The sequence below is a fragment of the Pseudonaja textilis genome, chromosome 1 (genome assembly GCF_049901715.1).
Source record: "Pseudonaja textilis isolate UNSWEBS1 chromosome 1, rPseTex1.2, whole genome shotgun sequence".
Taxonomy (NCBI): Eukaryota; Metazoa; Chordata; class Lepidosauria; order Squamata; family Elapidae; genus Pseudonaja; species Pseudonaja textilis.
The window spans coordinates 219,875,286-219,902,148 of NC_141990.1; the positions used below are offsets into that span (position 1 = coordinate 219,875,286).

Below are 26,863 nucleotides of genomic sequence, written 5' to 3' on the forward strand. Positions count from 1 at the left end.
TGTTGCAATTATTAGGATGGATGGAAGCATACTTCACGGTGATTTCATGAGAAGGGTGCACCAAGCAGAGATGAAAGAGGGTGAGGAAACAGCTGAGATGGGACGATGGAAAGAAGGGAGAAAATAAAAGTGGGATTAAAATGGTGGTGGGTGTCAGGAAGCTGTGAACGGTTTGCCTCTGAGTATGGCTTTCCCAAAACCAAATGCCAACCTCCCTCTTTCCCGCCCTTCATCTAAGCCACAAAACTTACACAGGTTGCTGTAAGGGGTTTGTGGTGAGACAGGGAAGGCAGGGGTTGGGGGAGAAGTCTCACCACCACTGGAAGGTGGACTGCTTGGAGAAGTGCCCTGTATCTCCTCCAAAGCTTCTTTGTAGCTATGAAGATGGGGCTGTGAAAGAGAGAATGAAAATACAGTTAGTTTCCAGAACTGGATACAGGTGGTCATTGACTTACTACAAGTTCATCTAGTGACCATTCAAAGTTACAACTGCAGTGACAGAAGTGACTTAGGACTGTTTTCCACACCTTTGTGGCAGCCCCGTGATTGTGTGATCGAAATTCAGATGCTGTTGTGATTAGCTGGCAGCAGGTACAGATGGCTGAGGAGAGCAAGGACTCAGATGAGGGGCCAGGACCATTAGGGAGTGGACTGCTGCCTTCAGAGATTATGGGGGCTGGCAGTAGTGATGAGGAGGTTCCCAAGGAGCTTGTGCCAAGCTCGCATGCGTGAAGGGCTGCTCGCAGGAAACAGCAGTTACAACAGCATGGGCAACTCGGGAGTAAAGCTGCAAGGTAATGGCCCCTCCTTCAAGAAGATAAAAGCCAGCTGTGAAACAAACATACTTTGCAGAAGGCAAAGACATTTTGAAACTCCAGCCTCGTGGACATTCCAGTATCCTGAGTTTGCATTTGAAGATTCTTGTATTGCAAATTATTTCTTGTCTATTATCTTTTGGCAAATCTTGCACAGTTTGGCAAGGCTTGTGCTTATCATAGCTAATTATTTTGTAAAATCATTACAAGGTTTCTGTTTCTTTTGGATTGTGTTTAATTTGTTGGAAAAGAGTGTCGGTCAGAATAGATGCTTAGCAACTGACTCATACTTAGGACTGTTGCTGTGTCCCCAGGTCATGCAATCCCTTTCTGCAACCTTTTGAGAAGCAAAGTCAATGGGGAAGGCAGATTTGCTTAAAAACAAGGTAGCTAATTTACCAACTGCGGTGATTTGCTTAACAACTGTGGCAAGAAATGTCGTAAAAAGGGGCAAAACTCACTCAACAACAGAAATGTTGGGCTCAATTGTGGTCGTAAGTCAGGGACTACCTGTGGTCTCCCTTCCTTTACAGCCCTCTCTAGTTTACAGAGTCAGCCCATTGCCCCCAACAATCTGGGTCCTCATTTTACCATCCTCGGAAGGATAGAAGGCTGAGTCAACCTTGAACCAGTCAGGATCGAACTCCTGGCAGAGGGAATGCGGAGTTAGCCTGCAATACTGAATTCTAACCACTGCACCACCATGGCTCATATATAGTTGCAGATCTAAAATGCAACTCTTATTTTTTGTTGTTGTTGTTTGAGTGTCAAACTGCGTCATAATAGTCTGTGAAAATGAGGATTTCAGTATACTAGGGTGGGTTTTGTATCTAAATTCAAATACAAATACTTTGGATTTCTAGCTCCACCCAACTAATATTTGAGGAGGACCTGTCTCATTTGTTTATTCCATCTTACTGCCCAATCAATTTTCCCTTTAATACCTAGGTATTCTCTGTCCTCCACCAAGTATCTTTACCGCCATGCAAAGAGTTAAAAAGAAAATCCTATATTTTTTTTTTAAAAAAGTACCTCCTTAGGTCTTCCTCCAGGATTGGCAGCAATGGTGCTGACCACCTCTGGTGAGACACAGTGAATTGGTGATCGGACGGTTGGGCTTCGTGGTGAACTGGGTTCCTGGGGACTGTTCTCGTATTGACCCTCACTGGTAGTGCGTCTCCGGACAAGGGCTTCACCTTCCTCTGGTGACTTCTCCTGTGGCAGCTGCACTCCTGCAAATTCAGTGATGTGAGGAAGGAAGATGCTAAGTATGGGATGAGTTCTAATACACACAGAAGGTCATAGAGATCCAGCTCTTTGGGCTGCATCTTAGCATGGGAAAGAAAGAGGCAATGAGAGCTACTAATGTATTAGTAAATTCACACATTTCTCTGTAGCAGCAGATTGTTACTGTAACAATTTGGAATGTCACTGAACAGCCTAGGAAAATCTGTCAGATCAGGGGTACATAAACTTTTTTTTTTACATGAAAGACATATGGCCTCTGAGTGGTATGCCAGGCAATGCCCTCCCCAAAGGAAGTGAGCTTTTCTTTATTCAGAATTATAATCAGCCAATAAACACTCCTGGGAGGAAAAAAGTTGTTCATTAAGAACTACGAAACATCAGTAAATCCTAGGATACTGTTCTTGCAGCATTTTAAGATCTAAATAGAATTAAAAGGACAGCTTCTTCACAGTTGTTTGCTGGAGAAAAGCAAGAGTTTTTTTAAGAAGTTGGAAGTCCTCCAACCCATCTGACTGTTTTTACAGCAAGACCCCAGGGTGCCACAAAACCTAAAGAACAGGCTAGCACTTGCTTAATCAAGTCTTTTAAGACTGAGCCCAAGGAAATTCTTTACCACTAATATACTGTACATCTAGTTCTTCGAAATGTTCAACAATAAGTTCTGTTTCTCCCAACAACAAAAGGAATGTCTGATGCACAGCAACGAAATCCTAAAAACCATTCAAATGTGCCCCATTGCTGTACAATAAACAATGCAGGAAAGGAACCCATTCAAAGAAGAACTAAAGCTTCAGTTTTGAAACCATATTCTGTTTGTTGCAATAACTGGAACTTTATACATTTTTTTTTACAGAGAGAAATCCTCCTCATCCCCTCTCTTAAAGTTGTTGGGATTACAGTTTATAAAAACTACATTGAAACTTAGTCAGCCCCCAGTTAAAGAAAAGAGTCGGGCACCTAGATCTCATTCCCGCTTACCTATTTATTCTTGTTTACAAAAGCAGTATCCAATGCCTTCTTCATGCAACCTGTGTCTTACATGTGTTTAGATTTGTGTTTGTTTTGCTCTTAATAAGGTAGCCAGGAAGGTAAAGCAGTGGGTGAGATCCTTATCAACACTTTCCTGGGAGTTTCGATCTACATTTGAGCCCTTAACACAAGGAGGTCAAACTCAAGGCCTGGAGGCTGGATCCAGCCAGCAGGATGCTTAGATCTGGCCCACGGGGCTGATCTGGAAACAACAAAGGACCGGCCCGCAGTGCCTCTGCCAGTGAAAATAGAGTTCGGAAGCTCCCCACCACCACCCAAAGCTCCATTTTCGCTGGCAGAGGGTTGCAGGCAGCCATCCCAGCCGAAAACAGACCTCGGGCCACCACAGGTGCCCCCGACCCAAGTGACGTCGAGCTGGTCATGCCCACCCTGGCCATGCCCACCCCAGCCCCTCAAGGTCAAACACAACCCTGATGTGGCCCTCAATGGAATCGAGTTTAACAGGTCTGGATCTTTCCTTAACTTATACCAGCCATGCCCCCTTCTCTCAAGATGGAAGAAGGAGTGGGGAAAAGTAGATAAACCTGATTTCGGGGAACCCTAATATAGAATTAAGCAGAAGAGACTCAAACAGCCCAAATGCATCAGCCAGAACAAAGGGGGAAAATCTATCCATTTAGAGACAAAGAGGACTCCAGCAGCACGACATGTAACAGTAATTAAGAAAGGCAACGGCAGAGTTGTTTCTTAAAAAGAAGACAGATCATTTTCTACATTTGCCAGACTTCAAACCTTTTAAACATCCCTCAAAGCCATTTTCCTTTAAAGCTTTACCTTCAGTGGCCAAGTTTAAACATAGTCACATTTCAGTGAACTAATAAATGCAAAACACACACCGTTTTACCTCCTTTTTTCAAGTCTTATGGCTGGAGCAGCACATAATCAAAATACCATTATGTGGCTGCAAGAGGTCCAGTTTCCACCTATCTCTGAACTGTGCCTTCTTTGAATTATATTTCAGACATAAATGCAGTCTAGGAATAATGCCTTTTTTGGTCACAATTCATACAGTATATAAACTATAGGAATTATATTCAGGTAGTCCTGGACTTACAACAGTTCATTTAGTGACAGAAGTTACAACGGCACTAAAAAAAAAAAAAGTGACTTGTGACTGTTTTTCACACTTACAACCATTGCAGCATCTCCATGGCTCATGTGATCAACATTCAGATGCTTGGGAACTGACCACCTCAGGTTGCAGTGCCCTGAGGTCATGTTTTGGAACCTTCTGACAAGCAAAGTCAACGGGGAAGCCAGATTCCCTTTACAACCGTGTTACTAACTTAACAACTGCAGTGATTCACTTAACAACTGTGGCAAGGAAGGTCATAAAATGCAGCAAAACTCACCTAACAACTGTCTCACTTAGCAGTAGAAATGTTGGGGTCAGTTGTGGTCGTAAGTGGAGGACTACTGTAGATGGAAGCTGATTTCCTCAGTTAACCCAACTACATGCACACACACCAGTTCCCTGCCATTTCATACATATTTGTAGCCTACCTTGCAAAAACCTGAAGGTCAATTTATGGTTAATCCCAGTGGTGGTATTCTACCGGTTCAGTCCGGTTCTGGCATACCGGTAGTGCTGAAGAGCAACGGAGACCCAACTGGTACTCTAAGACGCTCTGCTGTTGGGCCCACCCGCCCACCTGGGCTCCCCTACTGACCTTTATATCCTGCTTTTGAAGCGCAGCTGCTTTGGGCCAGCTGCTGAAGCAACAGGGAGAGTGCAGGATTGCAGGAGGTGAGTCAGAAAGCCTCTGCGCCTGCGCAAAGTGGGTGTTTGGCACATGCACAAAGTGTGTATGCGTGACCAAAGCATGCCCACCAAGCCACGCCAACCAAACCAGTGGTAAGCTTTTTTTTTGAAGCGCATCACTGGTTAATCCTAAACTAAAAGAGCACCAAATCACTGCAAGAAACTAGTGGTAGGGTCCAAGACTCCTTGAGGGAAACCTCAAAGAATGTTCTTCAGGAAGAGAGGGAAGATTATGCTATCAAGTAGAGAAGGAGTGTGTGTATATGCGTGTGTGTGTGTGTGTGTGTGTGTGTGTGTGAGTGTGTTGGAAGTAGCAAAGCCTGAGCAAGAGATAATGCCCATTATAACCAGAGCAAAGAGTCCGAATGAAACTGCTCATGTGTGAAGGAAAACCCTGAGATGATACCAGGGTCCTTCAAGGTGATGCATTCCATTTTTCTCCCACCTCAAGAAAATGGGTGTTGCTGGACTGGTGGTCTTGCTGCTGCAGGCATATTTCAAATATCTCTTGCACCAATCCTCCTTCTCCAACTTCATTTTCTCCCCTGCCCTTCTGTGCTTTGTTTCCTTCTTCCTTTAAAATGTGTAGGTAGTGGGGGTGGGGGTGGGGGGAGAGGATAAGGAAGAACAGAGCCAGTGTTTCAGAGCCAAGAATGACAATGCCTTGGCTTACAGCAAGCAAGATTGCCAGGAATGATTGAGGACCAGCTGAAAAAGATGGGCCCATTTAGTGAATTGTAGTTTTGGCATTCTCTCCCTTCTGCATTATATTTGCTAGGAAAATTATAAGATTAGTGTTGCATGTCCTTAGGGTAAGGCCATAAAGTACTGTAACCTTTCATTAAGCTCTCCGGTGGTAGAGAAAAAAATCAGGGCCTCCAGCAAGTTAAACAAAGCACACACTAAGGAAACTAGTCCATCACCATTAAACTTAAAGTCACCTTATAGGAGAGTTGGTCAGCATATAAATTTAATAGAGATAGGTAGGTAGGAAGGTAGGTAGGTAGATGAGAGAGAGAGGGGGAGAGAGAGGGATGAGAGTGTATGAGATGATAGATAGATAGATAGATAGATAGATAGATAGATAGATAGATAGATAGATAGATAGATAGATAGATAGATAGATAGATAGATAGGCAGGCAGGCAGGCAGGCAGGCAGGCAGGCAGGCAGGCAGGCAGGCAGGCAGGCAGGCAGGCAGGCAGGCAGGCAGGCAGGAAGGAAGGAAGGAAGGAAGGAAGGAAGATAGATTAAACTTTGGATTTTGGAAGCAATTTCAAGCTGTACTTACAAAAGACTCTGGGAAAAACCTACTTATTGTAGCCAATTAGGCATGATGCAGGCATGATGCATATTAACTGAAGTTCTCTCTGTGTTATCATTGTCTAAAACAAGGAATACAGCACATGAAATAGCAGAGGCAGCATGGATTGCTGAACTTTTCTGTTTCTTCCTCTCTCTCACTTCTTAAAAGACTTTGCATAACTCTGATTCCAGAGACAAAATAAATACAGTGAGAAATGGCAAAAGCAAAAAAAAAGTTTCCATGTAATTGTATCCAAGTGTGATAAAATCATATGTATGTTTTATGTTATTCTCATTTAGGTAGAAAGGAAAGTCCAACCTAATGATGTAAAGGGTTTTCTAAGAACATCAGAGCAGCTTCAGTAGATGAGACCACAGGTCCATCTAATCTGGTGTATTACTTCCAACAATAACCAGACAGATACTCCAGAGAAACTAACTTGGCTGGATGTGAAAATAGCTAATTGGTATTCAGAAGGGCAACAGGGAAAATTCTATTTTGCAGTCCTAGTTAATAACTAGAACTGAAAAATAGGACTGAATAATCCTATTTTATACTTTTTTTGATTCCGTACAGATCTCAAAAATATTTTGAAGTACATTTTCTATAAAAACTTTTCTGCCATTCATTCTAGCAGAGATGCCAAGACCACCTCCTTCATTCTCAAAATAAGCTTCTTTTGGGGGGGGCGGCGGTGTTTACAGAAAAGAACAGAAGTCTAATTCACAAACCCACACTTGTACACATAGGAGACATTCCTTCTGTAATATGTTTTTTTTTTTTTTGGTCTGGTTTCATATTGGTGTCTGAACCTCAATTTATGAAGGTACAATTCAAACTAAACAGTGGACTTTACAGAAAGCAAAAGAACTGGTGAGGTGTATAAGTGCAAAAAAAGAAAATATGAGATCTGGTGTAATCACTGAAATGGCAGGGAATCGAAAAAGCACTTAATTGTGAAGTTGTAAAATGTGTTAACACTCATTTAAATGGCATCGTGAACTACAGAGAGGTTTTCAGTTTTTTAAAAGACAATTTAAAAGGACAGATTAATAGAAGTTTGGACATCTATCTACCTAGGGGAACCATTACCCCTTTGTCCTTCTCGGGAAAAAAAGGTCAGTCTTTAAAGTAAAAAAAATAAATTTGGAAAAGCAAATCAGGGAAAATATGAGGGTTATAAATGGCTGTTGATCTTGTATAACTCACTTTCCTCTTTCTCATGATAATTTCACAACAAGTACCACATCTAGAAGCAGCCGAAGGCAAGACTGAAATTCAAATATCATTCAACCCATGGTGGAATTCAAAATTGTTTATTGCCGGTTCTGTGGGCATGGCTTGGTGGGCATGGTGTGGCTTGGTGGTCGTGGCTTCGTGGGCATAGCAGAGGAAGGATACTGTAAAGTCTCCATTCCCACCCCACTCTAGGGGAAGGATATTACAAAATCCCATTCCCTTCCTATCCCTTTAACCTGCTTTCCAGCCCACTTCTCCTATGCAGAGCAACAAAAGAAGACCCAGCCTATCAGATGGGACCCAGGAGGCAGAAAATAGATGGGGGAGGGGCCAGTCAGAGGTGTTATTTGCTGGTTCTCCGAACTACTCAAAATTTCTGCTATCGGTTCTCCAGAACTGGTCAGAACCTGCTGAATACCGCCTCTGATTCAGTCCTCAAACACATTGCATGACCTTGAGCCAATCACCCTCTCAAAGGGAGAGGAGGATATATTCCTTGAAGGAAATGCAGTGTATAAGTACAATTAACACCATTGAGTTCCTCACCTGTTTCCTGTCTTTAAAAATAAACATTTCTCCAAAGGTGGTTTTTGCAAAACAGAACAGTAATAAAAATGCATTAAAAATAAGCAGCGTCGAATAGCATATGAGAAATAGTAAAATCAATCATAATAATCCTTACAGGAAGAAGAGTTTCCACAGTATCTAAAATGAGAGTACAAAAAGCAAGATGGAATTCCAGAATAACAGTGCCCTCAGAGAGAAAGTCTCTTGATTAGTTTTCCTCTGCCGGATTAAACTGAAAAGAAAAGCTAATGTTGTTTTTAATGATAAATATTGACAGTGTTCCTTGTTTTTAGATTGACGTTAAAAGTATTGCTAAATTTTACGGGAAACACAGTATTTGATGAGTTATCTCTGTGCTATGTCTCACGAATGAGCAGCAAGGATAGTTTTTAAACCATGATTGCTTTTTAACAGGCCACAATGGCTTGTTCACCCCTAATATTGTACTAAATCATAATGGGGGGATCCACACATTTCAGTAAACCAACAATAGACATTGGCTTAGTGTAAGGATGAACCGAGCCAGGGTGTGATGTAATTAAGTAATTTATCTAAGGAATAATAAAGAAGAAGAGATATAAAACAGCACTAAACTCTTAGATTACTGTGAATTTCCCATGACCATTGGTAACTAATGCAGAATTACCAGATGTTGTTTCACATCTGCTTGAAGAGCAGGTTGAGCCTCATGTCACTCAGAAAACTGTTACTGGACACTTACGTGCACCAGGCTCTGGTTTCCTCCATCAGACATGTGGTTTCTTGAAAATGGGAAACTTTAGTTTGCAAGCAGTGAACTTTGTAGCAGAAACAACTAGATTTTGCACTAGTTTCTAGCCCTGAACAAACTGATGGGGCTGCCTGGTTCTCCCTGCTTCCCAGCTTGTTGGACCTTAGTATGATGGCTGAGTCAAAAGCAGGTAATTGCAAAAATTCTTCATAGCAGAGTGTGTTGGCTTCCCTCCATAATGCACAGTAATGCCAGCAGTGTAATTATTTTACTATGTTTTACAAGTAGCAGGGGGAATTGCATGAAACTGAGGAAGTGCCAGGCCTTCCAGTACCAACTGTATGTGACATTTCAGTGTTCATCCGCTGGCCAGAAAGAGAAGGTTAGCTATTGCATCTTTACTAGCACTGTTGACTCGCAAGGAAACAAATAGAATATTTTACCGTATTTATGAGAGAACCCTTACAGTGCAGCAACGAATGTATCCCTTGATCTGCCTTCACCAGTCTTTTGAGCAGTCAAGAGATTAGCAAGGTTGGACTCATGCTGGGGAGAAATGTGGCTAGCATAAGAGCAGCCAACCATTCATTCATTCATTGTAGGCACCCTCCCACACCCCAGGAATACTAATGCTTCTCAGTAGAAGAGATAATACCATTTAGGCAAATCTTTGGGAATCACAGAGTTATTCATTAGTGCTGAGGCTTTTTCCCAACATATGAATGATTTCCATCATTCTAACAGTATTCTATAAAGCACAGCACCCCAAAGTGTGAAATAAATCATGCATGCAGTGGTGGCCATTCCAGATTTCCTTCCACTCCTTCAAAATTTGGGGGAAAGTGGGGTGAGGTTTGTACATATACATCTTCATTCCTCAGTGAGGCCAGAAGCCAAAGTGACAGGCTATCAGGCATAATACAGCATGCTTTTGCATTAATTCTGGAGCTGTCTCTCAGACAAGCAGAGCCTGGAGCTGTCTGTCAGACAAGCAGAGATTGCTGTCCCGCAGGCCCTCCAGAAGCAAAGAGTGGAGTAGCGAAAAGCCACTTTCCAAATCAACTAAAGCATTGTGAAATTTTGCAGGAGTTCAAATTCCAAACCTGTAGGGACAGAGCTGGGTGGATTCAGAAGGGCCAAGTATCCTGTAATTGGTACAAATTAAACAGATTAATCAATAGCATCTTCTGTTCGAATGGTATTCCTTCTTACTTAACACAAAGATTGACACAACTCAACACAGATTTTTGAACCAGTCCTTCCTAACTATGATCCAAAACTAACCGCAAACATTTATATACCAAGAATAGTAAAAAAAAAAAAAAATAGTTGAAACAGAACAACGAAATATTCCGGACTCCCAACTGCTGAAAAGGAACTTCCAGTAAAAGGTCATTCTTCTCTGGAGAACTTCAAGCTTGCTGTCCCATGGATATCCCCCAATATGTAACAGGACATTATGAAGCAACTGCACTTTTGAAATCCATTGACAGCTTCTTTTCCCCCAGAGTGGCCCTTGTGAATCGAAACTTCTATAATTTACACACTCGCATGCTCACCCTCCCTCTGTTTGCCATGAAGAACTGGAAGCCTCCGTCCTGATTCCATTCAGTGCTACCAGGCTCTGTGGAAAGATCTGCAGTAAAATGCCACAACAGTGCTGTAGAACACATAGAGGCCCTTAAATAACTTTGGCATCTGATGGCCAAGCTGTATTGAAAGTGAATATTCCATTCCTGAACCCTTGCCTCTTTCCACAACAATCCCATGGAAACTTTCCCCCTTCATCAGTTCCATGCACACTTCAACATGTATGGAAATATTGACCCAGTGCCAGTCACAAAGCAATGGTGAGAGTGGTCGCCCTGAAGAAGACAAGCTCTCCCCAGCCAGACCTTGTGTGAGTGAATTCCAGCTACACACCACAGACAAGCATCACATAGAGCAAATGGATTCCTCAATGAGCTCACTATACACACTGTCATAGAGAATAGGAAAGGGAGGAGGAGGAGGAGGAGGAGGAGGAGGAGGAGGAGGAGGAGGAGGAGGAAACAATGATAGAAACAAAAATGTTGGAATGCATAAGGCTATTTTAGAGTCCAGACCTGGTCAGCACATTGATTTGAGAAAGATAAATATGGGAATTGTTTTATTCATGGTAGTCTACAGAGTCTGTTTACCAGATTTCCTACTCCCTTTATTATTATTATTTTTAAAAAACTTTGGATGAGGATGAAGATTTGGATGGTGAAGAAATCTGGTCAATTGGATCAAGAAACAGGAATGCCTTTGGTCTCACAATAATACAACAGGATAGTTGTATTATTCTGAGGAGGCTTGACTTCTAATTCATAGGGATATTTTAACAAGTTATGAAAGACTGTGAATAGGCAAAGCTGCCATTTTGTGAATGCACCTATTATATGCTTTCCAAATGTAGTTACATGGGGGGGAGCTTATTTGTGGTGTGAAGTCATCCCTGACACTGAAAAAACTGAAGATAAATTTCTCAGACCTTACTTTCTGAAAAGTGAGCTAGTGAATAAATGAATGGTGCCATAAAGGACTCTAAATTAGCCATACCCTTCCACCCCCATACAGTATGGAAAAAAGCTGCACCTCCCCAATTTCAAGTTCATGCCAGAGCGAGGAAGCCCAGTGCCATGCCAGGAGGATCTGCGACAGAGAAGCCCAGGGAGAAAGACGGAAAAGCAGCAACAGAACAAACCAGAAAAGGAGAAGGATCGCTGTCGGTGAAGAGGAGGATGGGGGCTTTTCATGCTGTTCCGGAGGTCCCGGAGTTTGGCGTTGTATTCTGACAAGGTGAGATGAAGGTAGGGCAGATAAGAGTAGAGAAGCAGAAGGTCAACCAAGGAAGAAACAAAATCCATCATGGAGAGTGTGTGGGACAAAGAGGACACACACAGAGAGAGAACAAGATTACAACAAAGGAGCAGGGAAGGGAAAAGAACATAAGAAAAAGTATTAGTCGAAATCTTACCCCGAGACTTTAAGACATTGTGATATGGCTTGAGAGTAGGCCATAATACATGACCTGAAGAGAGCTCTTCAGTTATTAATTCTTTCACTGTACCTTGGATATAGTGGGTAACCCTCAGGAATGAAAATTTGGAGGTAATTATAAACACCCTTCAGACTGCTAATTTTCTTTGGACTCAAACCATGCTCAGGATACAGTCTTTATCAACCTGGGAGATGGACCTCAGTTTCAATCAGAAAATGAAGGAAGACACATGGTGTTCTAAAGGTAAAGGTTTCCCCTGTCCAGCCATGCCCACCTCTCAGGGGTGCTGCTCATCTGTGTTTCTTAGCCAAGGGAGCCACCATTGTTCAAAGACATTTCCATGGTCACGTGGCCAGCATGACTATAACAAGGTACATGGAACACTATTACCTTCCCACAGAACGGTACCTGTTTATCTACTCACATTTACATGCTTTTGAACTGCTAGGTTGGAAGGAGCCGGGGCAAGTAATGGGAACTCACCCCATCGCACAGCTGACAAACTCAGCATTTTTAACTGCTGCGCAGGATGTGGTCTGTTGTGGCTTCTTTATCTGTATTTCTCTCAAATATAAACAATGTGGAAAAGAACTCCACTGAGCAATGGTAGAGACCATGGGTGTCAAACTCGCGATGCCACATTGTAATCACGTGACGTATCATGACTTCCCCCCCCCTTCATTAAACTGGGGGTAAGCATGGCCAACATGTGATGCAAGTTTGACACCCCAATACAGACTGAGCCCACAGCAGAGGTGGTATTCAGCAGGTTCTGACCAGTTCTGGAGAACCGGTAGCAGAAATTTTGAGTAGTTCAGAGAACTGGCAAATACCACCTCTGACTGGAGATTTTACAGTATCCTTCCCCTGCCACACCCACCAAGCCATGCCCACAGAACCAGTAGTAAAAAAATTTGAATCCCACCACTGGCCCAGAGGAAGAAATAAATGAAATGAAAAAGAGAGCAGCATTAATACTAGAAGTGAGAAGCCTTGTGGCTATCTCATCTAAGGAGCTGGTAGCATGACAGGATAGGAACAAAATGCAAAAGCAGCCATGATGTATATGTGTCTCTATACCTACTCATACTATAAGAAATGGAGTGTGTGTAATATAGAGATATCTGTACCTCAGTCATCATGTGTAGCTACACTTCCTGACCTAACCAAAGGATCAGCCTATCTCACCTTCCTGTTCTGAATTTCTTCCTCTCCATCACTAGCACTTACATTTCAATGATTCCGCTAAGATATTCCGCCATTGCAGCAATGTGCTCATTTTTAAAAAACTCATCTGAGTATGCATTTGTTACTGAATAGCTTAAGCAGAAAATACGTCTACAGGTAGTCCTCGACTTAGAAGAGTTCAATTAGTGAATGTTCAAAGTTACAACGGTACTGAAAAAAAGTGAACTATGACTGTTTTCACACTTTTGACCATGGCAGCATCGCCATGGTCACATGATCAAAATTCAGATGCTTGGCAAGTGGTTGACATTTATGACAGGGGCAGTGTCCCAGGGTCATGGGGTCACCTTTTGTGACTTTCCAACAAGTAAAGTCAATGGGGAAATCCAGGTTCACTTAACAACCGGGTTGCTGATTTAATAAATGAAATGATTCACTTAACAATAGTGGCAAGAAAAGTCATAAAATGTGGCAAACTCACTGAATAAATGTTTCTCTTACCAACATAAATTTTTGGCTCAATAGTGGTCGTAACTCGAGAACTATCTATTTCACAAGCCTGATACAATCCTCACCGTTACTCTCTTTATTAAGTACTTTTTGCATGACTGTCAGTTCTGGCAATGTACGTTATTTAGCTAATGGTGAATATGGGAAAAATTAAGGTCGCAGCTTAATTATAGTTCTATTATCATTCCATACTTTTGGAGAAAAGTTTAGACTCATATTTGGGAAGTACCAAAAAAAAATCAGTAGGGATAACTGAGATTGTCTTCATACAGGTAGTTCTTGGCTACAACCATGATGTGGAGCTCAGAATTTTGATTGAAAAAAAATTGCAATTGTAAGTCAAGGCACCATGTGACCAGACTCAATTTTATAACCATTTTACAATGGTCGTAAAGTGAATAATCATGGTAATTAAGCAAATCACCTGGTTGTTAAGCAAAACATGCCATCCTTAAACAAATCCAGTATATCCAATGAACGGGGGTTTTTCTGCTGGAAATTAGCAAAAAAAAAAAAAGAAATGTCACAAATTATGGCCATGTTACCATGGGACACTGCTCCTGGTCTTAAACGCAAGTCAGTTGCAAAATGCCTGAAATGAGATCACATGACTGCAAAGCAGTGGTGAGATTCAATTTTTTTTTACTACCGGTTCTGTGGGTGTGGCTTAATGGGCGTGGCAGGGGAAGAATACTGTAAAACCTCCAGTCAGAGGTGGTATTCTCCAAACTACTCAAAATTTCCGCTACTGGTTCTCCAGAACTGGTCAAAACCTGCTGAATACCACCTCTGCTGCAAAAGTGCATATACAGCAATGATAACTTCCAGGGCAAGTTATAAATAGTCTTTTTTTAAGTCTGTTTGTAACTTCAAATGGTCTTCAAGCAACTGGCCTAAGTCAAGTCATATATCAAATATAAAAAAAGTTACTATTAAAAGCATTTCTCTCAACCTCTGATTCAGTATTTCCACCCAGGCTGCAATCCTATATCTAAAAGTTCCCTTTTGGTGGAACTTACCGCAGGACAGACCTATATAAGACTGGGCTACATCTGTTATTTGGCAATGATAGAATTATGTTTTGCTATTAATATGATTTATTTTAATAATAACACTTCAAAACATATGTAATCTCCTTTATCCAGATAGCAAATGGGAATTTGGAAGTTTCTTCAATGTGCAGTTCCACCCCACCCCACCCCACTACGAAAGGCTCTCATAGGAGAGGCAAGTGTATAATACAAACCAAAATGTATAAATAACTCCATTGATTCAGAGGAGGTTAAATTTAGCCCCAACTATCCCAGTCCTTTGGGGTGGGGATCTAAATTACTTTGCTTCCTTCTCATGTTGTGTGTACAGCTTAGCGGAGAATTGGTTCATTCTTGTTTTTAGAAATTGAGATGATGTCCTAGACAGTAAAAACAACTCCTCTGTAGGGACTCCTCTATAGTTTCCATCTGTCTGAAGCAATTGGGAGTTGCCAAAAAAAAAAAAAAGTGGAAAGTGATATAAGTAAGACTTTCCCCCTAAGGTTTCTCTACACGGACACACCACAAATTGTTTCCACTTCTGAAAATAAGAAAGAGGGCAAGGAAGCAAGAGCCTCCCAGCCTCTTCTGAAATGGTTGGAATGACTGAAGCAGTGTTTCTCAAACTCAGCAACTTTAAGAAGGGTTGGTTGGAGACTTCTGGGAATTGAAGCCCCACATTTCATAAAGTTACCAAATTTGAGAATAGAACAGAACAGAATAAGAATTAGAACTAGAATTAGAATTAGAATTAGAATTGGAATTGGAATTGGAATTGGAATGGAATGGAATTGGAATTGGAATTGGAATTGGAATTGGAATTGGAATTGGAATTGGAATTGGAATTGGAATTGGAATTGGAATAGAGTAGAGTAGAGTAGAGTAGAGTAGAGTAGAGTAGCTTTATTGTCACTTTGAATGTACACTAATCAGTATACATTAAAATGAAATTTCATTACATACAGCCCTCAAAGGGTCATTCAGCTCTCCACGTCATTGGACTAAAAGATCCAGAGGAGATGACAGAGTTGTTAAATCTAGCAAACTCAACCCAACAGTAGTAAAACGGATTATGAAGCAGGACTCGAGCAGACCCTGCTAATTGTCCCTGGGCTTTCATTTAGATCCTGAGTTCTCTTGGGATGTGCAGGATTTTCAGTGATGCTCAGCTTTTCCTGGGAGCAAATCCTCCGTGAGACATTTTGCTGTAATCACTGCAGGGGGTGTTCCCCCTGCCCCTGAATAGGAAACTGGAGTTCTCATGACAGCAAGAACCAGGCAGGAGGATGATCTGTGAAATTCCACACATACTTGCCTTGGAACAAACAGGCAATTTATAGCAAGTCACTGTAAATAACATGTTGGCCCTTGCTCTTTCAGCTTGTTCTGGACATTTCCTTCTCATCATTCTCTAGCATCTGCCAGTTATTTGCTTCCAAGCTTTCTTTTCTTTTCTGATTTTTCCTTTTTCCAATCATATATTTGTGCTCTTGCACAAATGCAATTTGCAATTAAAAATTTAAAAAGTCAACAGGAAATGTCATATGCACTTTGTGTACCTTTTTTAAAATATACATGCTTGTCCACATACTTGTCCGCCTCCCTAGCAGTCTGACAAAATAAGTGAATCTGTGCATACTTTTCCTAATGGGTATGTTTTAAGGTGCTCTTTTACTTAATACATGTGTTTCCTTATTTCTTTTTCTGAATTGTCAAAATAGATCTCCAGGTCCAGAATCCTGTATCTGGCATGTTCGTGCATCTGTTCACATATATTGGACAAGTTCACACCATTCAGAACTGAACTAATTTCTCTTGTAACTTTATTAAAATGTAGATTCTGAACATATTCTAAAAAGTACTTTCTTTTGCAAAACACTAAAGCACTGTTCTGGAGACAATGAAGAATCAGTGATTATGGGTGTTACTTCCAACTGCAGGCAAAGAAGGACTATTTACTGCTATGTTTTGTGTGAACAAAAGCAATTCCTTTTAATCTGAGTTCAGCCCTTGTAAGAACACTGAACACCCAATGTAAACACAGGGAACGTATTTCTATCACAGGTTCACTACTTAAATTATGTGCATCTCTACACATTCCAAGATAGTACAGTGGATCAGCCTTGAACCTGTTTTTTTTTTTTTCATCTTACTGTTTTCTTTATTGTCTAAAACATTTTCTCTCTGCTAAATATTGTAATCCCATGGCCCAGAAGCTGAACAGCAGCTTTGACTGGTACTGAGGGTTGGATTAGATCCAGGACATTTCTGAGTGGTTCTACAATTAAATACTTTTTCATCTAATTACCATCTCTGAGACTGCTGAGGCTGACACTGCATACTGAATGCAATGACCACAATATTTCCTTGCCACTATATATTCTGGTTAAAGGAGAATTCCAGAACTTTAATCCCAAAGACAGTTTTGGAAAGTGTATCCTCTAAAACTTCTGATTGGGCAAAGCCTGTTTAATATGCAACCTTGTTCAAAATGATGAAGGCACTTACTGAAGGAATTACTGTTTCAAAAGAACCAATCCATCTCGATTAAAAGGAAGACTTGCCTGAATACATTTTTAAAAACCTTCATGGTGTCCAAGGCATAACATACTTAGTTCTTGTCATGTACTGCATGGCATGAAATCTAGGATCTGTTGCGTAAATAAAAGCTCAAGTCTGTCTTAAGATGGCAAACTTTTCATCATCAGGATTTGGATAAACATGTTTTTTTTAAGGTGGTCATATATATGCTTGAAGAGAGATTATTTAAAAAGCGTATGAAGAATTAATATGGAGGTTTTTAAGAAGAGATTAGACAACGATTTGTCTGAAATGGTATAGAGTTTCCTGCTTGAGTTTTCTCCAAGATCCATTCCAATTCTGTTGCTTTGTTAGTCTGTTAAAATTATCACTGGAGTGGAAGAACGAGCCGTTGAGCTTGCCATTAGTGATGGGGCAGGAGTGGGGATCTTAGAGTCTAAAGATTTTGTGTTTATTATGATTCCCTTCCACTGATTATAACAAAATCAAAGGTGCTTTTTACTAGTTGTATAAGCCAAAGTACCTTGTCCTTTCTATGCCACAGGCACTCTAGAAAAAAGTGGGATTCCACTGCTTTTTCAGATATCTAGAATTGCAAAGACAAAGGTCTTCAGCAAAGCCAAAAGGGAAACAACCATGAGAATTTCATGTATTTAAACTCATGCACATTACTTGTTCTCACTGAATACCCCTTTCTCAGTTCAGAGGATACAGTGCCCTGCCCAAGACTTCCAGTCTTCTGAGCTTCGGAAAAAGACATGAAAGAAGCACCCGAGGCAACGGAATATTGCGCTTCTGTGGGTGTGGTGGACATTTCCTTCCTAAATCAGCAACTTGCAGCAAAGACACTAAAAGCTTTTTGCCAGTTCCCTCATTCACTGAACATAAAATCAAATCAATGCCCTGTCTTGTTTGCCACAATCACCCTAGCAGTTGCTGGGTAATTTCTCCCCAGGATCCACCCTATCCAACAATGTTGTATTGTATGTGTTAATGTCAACTGCTAACAATTATACATTAGAAATTCAAGATTTCTTGTTTATAAAGATGTCAGTTTAGGGCAAGAGAGGCATAGATGCACAGTATCAGCCCATGAATTAGCTATGGCTATCAGAACCCAGGGAGAGCACCCAAATTCAGGGAAGTAAATGCAGTAGCTCCCAACATCAATTTTTCTCCTTTTGGGAAAAGGAAGGAAGAGAATTCTCTACAAAAATAGCTTGGGGAAAGGTTTGTGGTGCTCATTGTTATCTCACGTTACGAAGACACTAAGTACAGATTACAGACCACCAACGTATAGTAATGCTGCAGGGATTCACACTACTCCTAGGTTGAAGTGATGGTAAAAGGATCCTCTAGACTTCAAATGGGGCAATTCTAGCTGCAGTCAATCAATCAATCAGAAGGGACTTCTAATCCAACGCACTGCTCAAACAGGAGGCCCTATACCATTTCAGACAAGTGGCTGTCCAGTCTCTTCTTAGAAACCTCCAGTGATGAAGCACCCACCACTTCGGAAGGCAAGATGTTCCACTGGTTAATTGTCCTCACTATTAGGAAGTTTGATCTTAATTCTAGGTTGCTTCTCTCTTTGATTAGAGACAGAGTTGGAATGGATCTTGGAGGCAACTCAAGCAGGAAACTCTATACCATTTCAGACAAATCATTGATCAGGATCCATTGTTTCTTGTTCTGCTCTCTGGTGCTTTGGAAAATAAATGGACCCCATCTTCTTTGTGGCAGCTTCTCAAATACTGGAATACTGCTATCATGTCCACCCAGTCCTTCCTTTCTCTAGACTAGCCAAACCCAAATTTTACAACCGCTCTTCATATGTTTTAGTCTCCAGGCCTTTAATCATCTTAGTTACTCTTCTCTGCACTTTTTCCAATGTCTCAGCATCTTTTTTGTAATGTGGTGACCAAAACTGGATACAGTATTCCAGGTGTGGCTTTACTAAGGCTTTATAAAGTAATGATGTTCCTCTAGCTTAGCCGGCAATGGAGGCAGATTATCTGAGCTACAGTACAAATTATGCTGGTCCTATCAAAAGCTTGGCATTGGCATATGACACACCTGCTAAAAATGCTAGCCATTCCTGGCCCAAGACAATAACCCATGTGAAGTAGTTGAGATCTTTTCGCCCTTCCCCCATACTGATTCATGCATTGCTATGCATAATTAGGGGAAATTTTTTTAGCTATGCATTTTTCTTCATGAATTTCCAGGGCAACCCTTCCTCTAGCTATATTAATGCTTGAATTTGATTTATTGCATCACCAATTGGCCCATTCCAACCTCTCAATCCTTAGCCTCCTAGAACACAATCTCCTTGGGCATGGCATGCAGATACAGGATGAGGCTCCATGCCCAGGGCATTGTTTAGAACTGAATAAATAGTCAATAGCAGCTATTGAAAATCCAGCCATACTTAGAGAAAGGCCATTGCAAGTGAAAATGAAACATTCTCTGCATTTTCTGCACTGCAGTCTTTTCATTCTGCATTTTATAGGGAAAGTTGAGTTTGTCACTCTTAATTTGAATGAAGCAAATTCCTGAAAAAGCACACATCCTATGACTTACAAAATCCCCATTCAGGCCCCTAAAACAGAGGTGGCTTCTTCGAAGGAAAACCCATAGCAAGACTTTCTTACCTGCTACTCTGTGAGCCACCAGACCTTCAAGATGCAAAGGCTCTTCAACTGAAGTCTGAGAGGCTTCCCCGTGATGCTCAGCCTCATTTAAGGGCACCTGGGGTTGGACTGCTGTTGTGGATGAGGGAGATAATGTCAGCAGAGGATGCTGCCCTTCCATGACCTTGCATGCTGTTGCATGAGGCCTGGGAGATGTGGGTGGGCTTCCTGCCATCTGCCCAAGGCTCTTTCCTTGTATTACAGTTGGCTGTTGGTTCTGATAGCCATAGGGAGAATAGGCCTCTCTGAAATCTTGTGCTGGATATTCCAGTTCTCCAACACTGTTGAGCAATAGTTTCATAGGATGAGCTTTAGGTATGGGTTCAACCATTTGTGGCACACTGGAGCCAAGGGAGTTTTGTGAAGGGCTTCCTGGAATCAAGCCAAAAGCATTAGTAGCCTTTGGTTGCACCACATGAGGTCCTATCACAGGTTGGGCAGACATTGAAAGAGCTACTGGGTGTGGCCTGTCTTCTCTGGTAGCCAACGGAACACTCTGGGATTTAGGCATCACGGAGACAGAAGGATCCAGGTCATGCATGAGCATATTGAGAGCTTCAATGGATTGTTCTATTTCCTTCTGGGAGGCAACTCTAGGGAATTCAGGGATGCTTATGCTTTGAGGGGGTGCTGCTTGTGAAGGGCTGGATTGGGGGCTTGCACTAGCAAGGCTGGAACTGTGGCTGTCTCGGGCACCATCCTGTTGACGTGACGGTGGTCTGCTACCTCCACCTTGTTGCTGCCAAGAGTTAAGCCCCCTCTGGACAGCGTCTCGACTACTTGTGCTGCGGGCTGGTGCTTGAGGAAGCTGGGAGATTTCAACAGTAGCTGTGGGGAAGGACTGGGAGCGATATATGCTATTGGAGTCGCAGCCATAGGGATATTGCTGGCCGGAAGCTGGTGGCTGGGGTTGTAACCAGCCAGGAGTGGGGAAACCATGCTGGTGATAATCCGCCAAATTTTCTTGGGCAGACACTGAGGGCCTGATGTGCGCATAAGGATCATGAGGGTGACGTCCAATAATGTTCCGCAAGGCATTCTGGTTGTTGTAGGGATAACCACCGTTGATAACCATCTCCGAATCATGCAGCTTGTCTAAGCCATTGAAATTGGATGAACCATTGGGTAAAGAATTGAGGCTCTCCATCCGGGGAGCCTCATGATAGCCAATGTCACTGGTGTTGGTGGTGCCATCGAAAGAGGAGAGGGTGCCTAAGCTACCCACACTGTGTCCATCCTGGTTGGGCAACTCATCATCCAAAATGTCAGTTTCCCTCTCAGCCACTAAGCCAGCAGCTTCCCCATTGACATGAATCTGAGCTGGTATGATATGGCGGCCCGGTGAAGCAGAAACAGCTGCTGTTATCTCACTGGGGCTGTGGTTGTGCATGGTGGCTTCGTTTTCCAAACCAAATCCACTGAGCAAGCTCTCAAGCTCCCGCTTTTCTTCAGGGGTCAAAATAGGGTTGTTTCCTCCACTGCTGCTGGGAACCGAAGGTGCTGCCTGCTCATCGGTCTTATCTGTCTTGGTGGAAGCAGTTGAGTTCCCTGAATCACTGCTGACCGACAGTGTATGTTCAATGTGGTTGGGGGCAGCAGAGAGGGCAAGCCGGTTGGGATTGACAGTGCCAGTGCTGCCGTGAAGGGAGTCTTTCTTTTTCACCTTGGCATACAGGCTTCCATCCAGGGGTCCTTGGGTGTGCCCAACTTCTGCATGAAAGAGCAGAGAAAGAAGACAAGGAAATCAATAATAAAGCCAGATCTCTTAGTTTAGGGGTCTCCAAACCCAACAATTTTAAGACTTATGGATTTTTAACTCCCAGAATTGTTCAGCCACCATGAGTAGCTGAGCCAATCTGGGAACTGAAGTCCACAAGTCTTAAAGTTGCTAGATTGGAGACCCCCTATCCTAGTTGTAACTTTAAGATACCTGGGTTGGTGTCCGCTTTTGGTTACCAAGAGAATAAACACTGCTACTCTACCAATTGAACATATGGTATTCGTGGTATCCAAAGCAGAACATCTAGATTCAGTCACAGTTTTTTGTTCCATATAGGATCAACCTTGTGAACTCTTCTTTCTTCTTTCCACTAAGTATTCAAAATGGACAGTGATAGATAGATAGATAGATAGATAGATAGATAGATAGATAGATAGATAGATAGATAGATAGATAGATAGATAGACAGACAGATAAAGATAGAGAGATAGATAGAGATATATTGTGCAGGTATATATTTATATATGTATATAGCACGTGTATATATATGTTATGTATGCAGTTGGGTAGATATGCACTTTCTCTTGAGAGCATCCAACAGAATTTCATTTTTAATGTGGATCAGTGTGCTCACGGTACAAAAAATGACAATAAAAAGTCTATCTATCTTATAGCATATGTCCTCATACTGTCCGCACCCTGAGGTCTGCCCCATATCCCATTCCCACAGGAATTCATTGCAGCTGAAGATGCACTGATGAAACAGAGCCAAAACAATTGCATGGAATTCTTCCCCCCTTTCTGTTTTTTCCCCCCATTATCTGAACACAGGATGTTTTTTTATAGCAGATGTGTTTCGCATTGATCCAATGATATAGGAAACCCGAGGGGGGGGGGTGTAAAACTACAAAAATATGAAGTTTCCCATAAATGGCATTGTAAAGGAGGAGCTGAACCTCTGACTTTTGCTGTAAGCCAGGAGCTACAAAATACAGGAGGGTTTTTGGGCCCCTGTACAGGTCCTGTTTGGTTTTACTTGGCCAGCAAATGGATCTTGGCAACTACATTGGAGAATATAATGAAAAAGTTGGCTGAATATGCATGCTTCTCTCTACTAGTTGCTAGGGAACATAAATGGGAGGGCACTTTTATCTCCAGTATTCTGTTTGTACGTATTTAATCCACCACCGTGGGAACCAATTTTAGATTAAGGATATGTATCTCTTATGTTAGTCAGGAAATTTGACAGGTAGTTAAACATACTGTTCCACACTTACCTATACTTGTCCAACCTGTTAATGGCAGTAATTAGTGGCTATTTTTCCAAGGGAAAACAGCTGAAATTTGGTAGGGAGGAAAATGAAGGACTCCACCAATCATATGCCTTAATTTGTCCCCTATTGAAACAATATGGGCAGCACCAGTTGTTAATCCCATTTATAGTGATGCAATAGGACTTGGTGGTCAACAGCAAGTTTTCTGCCAACTCAAAGACCGGTAAATTGTCTGCCAGTGCCCTAAATAAGACTTTGGTCATAAAGGTCACAGGATAGTATTTTTTGTTTTAACGTCGAATAAATAGAACACAGCCAGAGGTCTTGTCAGATAAGTAAGATTAAATGTCTATTTACTTTCTTGTATGGAAGACCTCTGATAAAATTCATAGTTGCAATAGTTCACATATCTGATGCTTCAAAACTGCTTTCTATGTGAATTTTAGGTATGTGTTTTATATATATATATATATATATATATATATATATATATATATATATATGTATATGTATATGTATATGTATATGTATATATGTATGTATATATGTATATATATATATATGTATGTATGTATATGTATATGTTTTCTTAAGTTTTTGCGGGTACTTACATGTATGACATTCAGCTTTGTTCAGGTATTTTCCCACATCATTGTAGTTGTGCTTTTAAAGTTGTAGCGACGTTTCAGCAGAATCTCATCTGCCATCATCAGGCTTCTGTATAGTGTTCATCTGTGAGTCATGTATGTATGTATGTATATATGTATGTATGTACGATGGCAGATGGCAGAAGCCTGATGATGACAGATGAGATTCTGCCAAAACATTGCTACAACTTTAAAAGCACAACTACAATGACATGGGAAAATACCCGAATGAAGCTGAATGCCATATTCTTTTTCTTCTTCTATTTTGGAGCCTCTGTAAATTGTTTGGGGGGGAATAACTTCTCATTAGCAAAAAGTCAAAGATTTATTCAGGAACAAAAGATGAACTAATGGAAGAGTGTAGATCAAATGTGCTTATCTGCAAAGATCAAGCATTTCCACATAGCCTACCACAGTTCTTCCTCATGAAGCTCAAGGATGCATACACACATACAGACACACATAGATATCTATCCAAATAGCAACTATTAACAACCATTATACAGCAGTAACTATATAGAATTTATGTGAGGAAAAACATAAATCCAGCATTTACCTTCCTTTGCTTGCACCGAAATGAGGCTAAAGCAAAATATTCATACACTCAAAACCATCACCAGAGCACCAAGAACACATTAACACAGAGACAAAATGTTCAAGAAATAGACAGTAGTGCTCAGCATTTAAAATGCAAAGCACTTGTTCATTTCATGGCCAGCTGCATAGCTTGGTAGTGTGCATGCACAATCACTCATCCCAAATTTGTTCACACTAACTATTAGGTGAGGGGAGCAATGAACACATCCTTACAAAGCGGCAGTCATAAAATACTTTCCAGGGTTTTCTACTTAAACCTACCCAATCTTTTCTAAGCTCAGTTAAAGAACTTTCAAAATAGTTTTTCGGAACTGACCTTTCCCAAAAGGCGAAATGGAGTCCAGGTTGCCCAACTGCAATCATTGCTTTACAAAGATCATGGAATGAACCTCTCACATTCTTCCCAAGGGCTGGGCAGCTGCACATAAGAGCCCCGAACAACGGATGAATGTTGTGGGGAAGCCACAAGAATTATTGGGAAAAAAAAACTCACACTCTAGTCTGCTTCTCCCCTTGGGAGTCATATCATCCTTTCCATGGTCCTACAAGTTTCCTCTATCAGTCTTCTGGAGCCATTAAGTGTCCTTAGTGAGGTTGCATAACCATAAGAACTGATGGCGGCCACAATGGGCTGATGGTACAAATTTCAGCTTAAGAAGTGAATTGTTGAGCACATAACAAAGCACATCTGTTTTTAGTTAACAGGTCCAAAAACTGCTCTCTGGTGCCAGTAGAACTCTCCCAAAGCCATCTTGCTGCCAAACAATTATTTTTAATTTGAAAATGCAGCCAGAAGACATACCAGAAGGCATCCTGCATATCGTTCTATTTCAAGGGTCCATGGGAAACTGAGAGGGGCAAAGAGGAGAGAGACTAATCTTGTCCCCAAATGCCTCTTCAAGAGGATCACCCACCAATTTAGGATGCTTGCTAAAGGAATGGTGGATAGGATGTTCTGGATACCTAACTGACCTTGTCCTGTCCTTGCAGTATTTCTACCAAAGCTGCCCCTATAAATAACAGGTTGGGTCCGGGGAATCATTCAACGTATCCCAGAGGAATCAGTGTTAGGGTATAGATCAGGGGTCTTCAAACTTGACAGCTTTAAGACTTGTGGACTTCAACTCCCAGAATTCCTCCTCCAGTCATTTTAGCTCAGGAATTCTGGGAGTTGAAGTCCACAAGTCTTAAACTTGCCAAGTTTGAAGACCTTTGGTTGGTATAGAATATACTGTTCTGCTCCCATTACTGCCAGCATTGTTCAATATATTCTCAAGATACCAGTGAGTTCTCAGAGAGATGATAACTTTCTGTTCCAATTTAGGGATGGGCATCCGAGAGTGGCAGCCCCCCTCCCTGTTCCCCCCTTGGGTAACTGAGCCAATAAACCTTTATCCCAGATCTAGCAGAAACATTGATCTGCCAATGGCTTTTCACTTGTACAAATTTATTTTTGTCTCTTGAGATTGCCCAATTCCATCATGAAATCAAGGTGTAGTGGTGCTTACCACCCCCACCCATCCCCGCTCTTCCTTTTAAGAGTATCCAGAGGGAGGCTTTGCTATTTCCTTGTTTCCTTCCTATGAAGGAAAATGCACCAAGGAAATTAAAGTGAGTATTGACAGAGGTATAAATTTTCCTATTGTCTCACTGAAAACAAAAGTTTTCAGTGAGAAAATGGGCTTATCCCCCAAAGTCCCAGATAGGAGCCATGATGGTACACACACAAACATCCAGAAAGTCAGAGGGGTGAGGTTGTTAACAGTGCAAGTGCCCACAAACATTAAGGCAGAATGGGTGGCCCTTTGTCTTCTGGAGGGAGTAGCATGCAACACAGTAGATGTGGCATTCTGTCCTTCTGCATTTGTCTGCTCTATGTTACACAGAATTGTGAAATAAGAGAATCCTACTCCCACCGAGCCTATATACATTATCAATGTGACAATAAAGCAGGTTTATCTCCAAAGCTTAAACATTGAAAACTGTGACCATGGTGAGATAATTGCACATTGTCACTTAATTTGCAATAAAATGGGAATGGAACTAATTTCATGAGGAATTAGGTACTGGGAGTTCTTCCAGAGGACATCAACACAACACTGTTTGAAAAAAAAAAAACTATAAATGCTGAGAAAGAAAGAAAGAAAGAAAGAAAGAAAGAAAGAAAGAAAGAAAGAAAGAAAGAAAGAAAGAAAGAAAGAAAGAGGGAGAGAGAGAGAGAGAGAGAGAAAAGAGAAAGAGAGAGAAGAGAAAGAAAGAAAGAAAGAAAGAAAGAAAGAAAGAAAGAAAGAAAGAAAGAAAGAGGAAAGAAAGAAAAAGGAAAGAAAGAAAGGGGAAAAGAAGAAAGAAGAAAGAGAAAGAAAGACACTTTGCTGAGATAAAGAATTACAATAGTGCCACGTACAATCTAAGCACCTAACAAACCATCCCAACCTGTGAACACTTTGGTTTCGACTTTAATTAAATGTTATTTCTCCCTTTCTTTTTCAAATTTAACGGGGGGAAAATCCAGCTTAGGTGAGGCAGGTTTCCCTCAGTAAAATAAATGAAACAAAAACCCACCCCTGCTCTGGTGCCCAGTCTAGTAGCAACAGGTGCCTCCCTTGTTGATCTCCTCTGTTCCAATCATGAAGGCCAGCAGACCCATTCAGCCAAGTGGCAGGCAGGGAAGAGAGGAGGAAGAACACCCGTTTGTTTATTGATGCAGCTGCCGGAGTTGTCAAAGATAGTGGATACTGCAAGGGCATGAAAGAGGGAAGCGGCTAAGTTATCTGTATCGATTCAGACAGCCAGGATTTCAATGCCAAGAGCAAAAAGAAAAAAAGAAAAATCATTCTTTTTCCTACCCACCCCCTTCCAGCTCTGCTGGTGGAAAATAACAGCCTAGTCAGGTGAGGATAGAGTTCGTATTTTGCTCTTGA

The 26,863-nt window shown here is 41.5% G+C and overlaps 1 protein-coding gene across 15 annotated transcripts in view; it reads right to left on the reverse strand.

Annotated features, from left to right (window-relative positions):
- The window catches only part of TNS1 (tensin 1), a 368,591-nt gene that overhangs the window by 41,322 nt on the left and 300,406 nt on the right, over positions 1-26,863 (reverse strand). For 6 of the 15 annotated variants that reach the window (XM_087920516.1, XM_087920517.1, XM_087920519.1 and 3 more), the window contains 5 exons: positions 19,666-21,414; positions 11,445-11,531; positions 9,820-9,861; positions 1,848-2,047; positions 252-390 (listed from right to left, as the gene is read on the reverse strand). In XM_087920516.1, the coding sequence (XP_087776642.1) occupies positions 252-390; positions 1,848-2,047; positions 9,820-9,861; positions 11,445-11,531; positions 19,666-21,414 (2,217 nt within the window). The remainder of the gene's footprint in view (positions 1-251; positions 391-1,847; positions 2,048-9,819; positions 9,862-11,444; positions 11,532-19,665; positions 21,415-26,863) is intronic. The other 9 variants (XM_087920520.1, XM_087920522.1, XM_087920525.1 and 6 more) reach the window with 6 other exon arrangements.